The 3,730-nt window shown below is 44.6% G+C and overlaps 1 protein-coding gene across 1 annotated transcript in view; it reads right to left on the bottom strand.

The window, feature by feature from the left end:
• Window positions 1–3,438: 3,438 nt before the first annotated feature.
• Window positions 3,439–3,730, bottom strand: part of HOXC12 (homeobox C12) — a 1,583-nt gene continuing 1,291 nt past the window's right edge. The window contains exon 2 of the mRNA XM_009073264.1: window positions 3,439–3,677. Coding sequence (XP_009071512.1) covers window positions 3,439–3,677 — 239 coding nt within the window. The remainder of the gene's footprint in view (window positions 3,678–3,730) is intronic.

Below are 3,730 nucleotides of genomic sequence, written 5' to 3' on the forward strand. Positions count from 1 at the left end.
AAGCCATTTGGAATATTTCATATTTTTTTTTTTTTTTTTTTTTTTTTTTTTTTTTTCTCGGGGTTGCTGCTGGTGGCTTGGCTTTTTTTTTTTTTTTTTTATTTTTGTGGTGGGGAGGGTGATGGATTTGTTTCTGGGAGAGGGAAGAAAACTTTCTCGGTGGGTGAAGACTAAAGAAACTGATTGATTTGTTTGTTGGGATGGTGGGAAGAAGAAAACTTCCTCGGTGGGTGAAGACTAAAGAAACGGATTGATTTGTTTGTTGGGATGGTGGGATTGAAATCCAACACAACATTCCTGACATCTCACCCTAACTCATCCTGTTTTTTTCCCTTCCTCAAGCTTCATCCTCAGCTCTAACTCATTGCAGAGAGCTCAGCTCATCAACCCAAGGTGGGTTTGAGCTTTTTATCCCTCTCAATTTCTTGGAATTCCACCTCCCCCAGGACCCTACGACACTTCCCAACCCCAAATCATTCTTTGAGAAGACAACTCAGCCTCAAGCCAAGGACACATCGTTCTCTGAGAACATCCAAATCCACCAAGAACCCCTTCAAATTTCCCCCCAGCAACACCCTCCCTCCAAAAAAAAAAAAAAGAAAAAAAATCAAAAAAATCAAAATAAACCTCCCGTATTACATGACATTCCTCCACATTGCACATGGTTGGGCTGGAGAGTTTGAGAGAGCATCTAGAGATAGAACTCTGCTTTTTTTTAACACATCCCAACTTTTATTGCACAGCGATACCCTCCGCGGTGGTTTTTTTTTTTTTTTTTTTGGGGGGGGTGAGGGGAAGCAAAAAAATGGACCTTGACCCAGAGCTGCATTGAAGAGGGAGATGGGAAGGTTTGGCAAAAAAAAAATCAAGTAGAAGGAACACAAGATGTGACATTTCCCAGGTCGGAATTAGAAGGAAAAAAAAAGAGGGAAAAGAAGGGGAAGAAGACGGGGAAGGTTTAAGGATGGAGGGAGGAGGTTCTCCTGCAGGAATAAAGCAGAAGGAAAAAGGAAAAAGCTCTTTCCAGCCCAGGGAGGGCTGGTTGGGTTTGTTTTTTTTTTTTCTCTGAAGGAGTCGGCTCCATCCTTTGCAGCTCGTAAATAAAAGCATTCCTGGGAGCTGCTGGTCATGACCATGAACGCGGGGAAGCTGGAGCACGTGGTGAGCATCCAGACTTCCCAGAAAACGCTGCTTTGCCATAAAATTAATCCCTTTCCGATAGAAAAAGAATGGAATCAAACTCGGTGTGGCCAAGCTCGGGGCAGCACACCCGACCACTTCTCTTCCCCTTCGGCCTGAATTAAAAATTCCTATTTTTCTCCCCTTTTTTTTTAATCCTGAATTGCAATTTCCAAGCAGGCAAAGCTTCCCAGGGATCTAAATCTGGTTCTCTCCCTACTCTAACCCTCCTGTCTTTCTTTTCCCAGACCTAAAAGTGCCTTGAACACAGACCTGCCTAGGAATGGCCAAAATTTGTGGGGTTTTCCCCAAGAAATTCGAGTAAATGTACAAAGAAATCACATCTTATCCTACCAGGCCTTTTTCTATTGCCTCGAAAGGGAAAGAATCACGGGGGAAGTTTTAGGGATCTCTTCCCTGTCCCCCCAAAACCCTAAACCTCTCTTAAATTCGGGACTGGTTCGATGAGAAGGAGGTAAATAAGCATCACCCTGGCTAGAAATCTGCAGGGTTTAACCTTATCTAGCTGAGATTTATTTCTTTAAAATCCTCTCACATTGTCCTTTTTGTCGTGGTGGTGGTTTTTAATTGGGAAAAGAGCGTTCAAAGCTCATCCCGAATCACCCCACGAAATGGTGGTGTTTTTTTATTGGGAAAAGAGAGTCCAAAGCTCATCCCGAATCACCCCACGAAGGGCAGATGCACCTGGAATCCAAAGCACCAAAAAAAAAAATGGAATTTTTCTCCTCAGTTTCCTACGTGGTCATCAAATCCCACAACGAAGCAACATTCACATTCCTTCAGCAGAGCTAGAGCAAAGAATCAGCTCTTCTTTTCATCCGGAGGATGGAATTTTAGGATGTGCAAAGGGATTAGGGGAGAGAAGGGGAAAAAAAAATAATCCTTGCAAAGCTCAGTTTGCTTGGAAGGAAATTCAGGTTATTTGTTCCTGGGAGGGTTTTTAGGGGGAGGGAGGAGAGTTGTCCTTCTCCTTGTGACATTTTGGCATTGAGGTCAAGCTCAGAACCTGCACCAAATCCTCACATCTATCGCGACATAGCGAGATAAACATCCCACATATATCGGAGATACCTCCCATCTCCACCAGACACAGACACAGTCTTTGTCTCGCTCCTCTGCCTGGACATCCTCATTAAATCTAACCCCCCTGATTAAGCCTGAAGATCCTAATTCCACCTAGACATCCTGATGAGCCGCAAACCTTCAATTCAGGCTGAGAAAAAATCACATCGTGCACTGACAAAAAGCATCTTCCATAGGGTAGGGAGGGTCGATTCTTTAAGACAACATCCTCCCATCCTCTTCCCTTTTTTTTTTTTTTATTTTTTTCGCCCCTATTCCTTCATTTTTTGCCCTTTTCTCCTCCCGCTTTCCCACTAAACATCAAGACATTTTTTTTTTTTTTTTTCGCCCCTATTCCTTCATTTTTTGCCCTTTTCTCCTCCCGCTTTCCCACTAAACATCAAGACAACCCTAACCTCTCCTTGGTAGGATGCTCCAGGATCTACCTCAGCCCTAGGGTCGGTGCCAACAGAGGGTGAAGGGGCAAGGAGGGAGAGGGACCAGTAGCCCCCGAGGGTGCCCGGAGCTGCACGAAAACCCTACCTGCGCCCCTATTCCTTCATTTTTTGCCCTTTTCTCCTCCCGCTTTCCCACTAAACATCAAGACAACCCTAACCTCTCCTTGGTAGGATGCTCCAGGATCTACCTCAGCCCTAGGGTCGGTGCCAACAGAGGGTGAAGGGGCAAGGAGGGAGAGGGACCAGTAGCCCCCGAGGGTGCCCGGAGCTGCACGAAAACCCTACCTGTGCTGCTGGCAAAAGCCAAGAAGCTAAAGTCGCTCTCAAAACCTTCCCTTCATCCCGCCGAGCATCTCCTCCAGCCGTCTGTCCCCCCTCCGTCCCGGTGGAAAAAGATGCAATATTCTTATTCTTATTACTTTTTTTTTTTTTTTTTTTTTTTTTCTCCTCGCTGTCGGGTTTCAGATTTATTTATTTTTTTATTTTTTTGGAAGGGAAACTGGTTATTTCGCAATCTTATTTCTTTATTCCTTGATTTCTTTTCGGGATAGATAAAAGGGGAGAATGAAGAATGATCAGGTGAAGTCCTGGGAGTTTGGGTGAATGCTAATGAGTCTATGTGGGGGTTTGGTTGGGATGGGATGATGATGATGATAATTATTATTATTATTATTTTGCCTATTTGTTTTGAATACCCGACACGGACGCTTTGCAAACTTTAAAAGAAAGAAAGAGCTTGCTCTCTCAGGAGGAGTCTTTTCTTTTTCATCCGTCGGTTCTGGAACCAGATCTTCACCTGCTGGTCGCTCAGGTTTAATCGATCTGAGAGCTCCCTCCTTCTTTGGCGAGTAATGAATTCATTGACCATAAATTCCCCTTCCAGCTCTGCCAGCTGCAGCTTGGAATAGGGTTTTCTCTTTTTCCTGGACCGTGTGTGCATCGGGTACCAAGGAGCACCTGGCAAAGGGGGAGTGAGAACTGAGCACTTGGCAAAGGAATTAAAACACCCT

This window comes from Acanthisitta chloris, unplaced genomic scaffold (genome assembly GCF_000695815.1).
Source record: "Acanthisitta chloris isolate BGI_N310 unplaced genomic scaffold, ASM69581v1 scaffold9890, whole genome shotgun sequence".
NCBI classification, from domain to species: Eukaryota; Metazoa; Chordata; class Aves; order Passeriformes; family Acanthisittidae; genus Acanthisitta; species Acanthisitta chloris.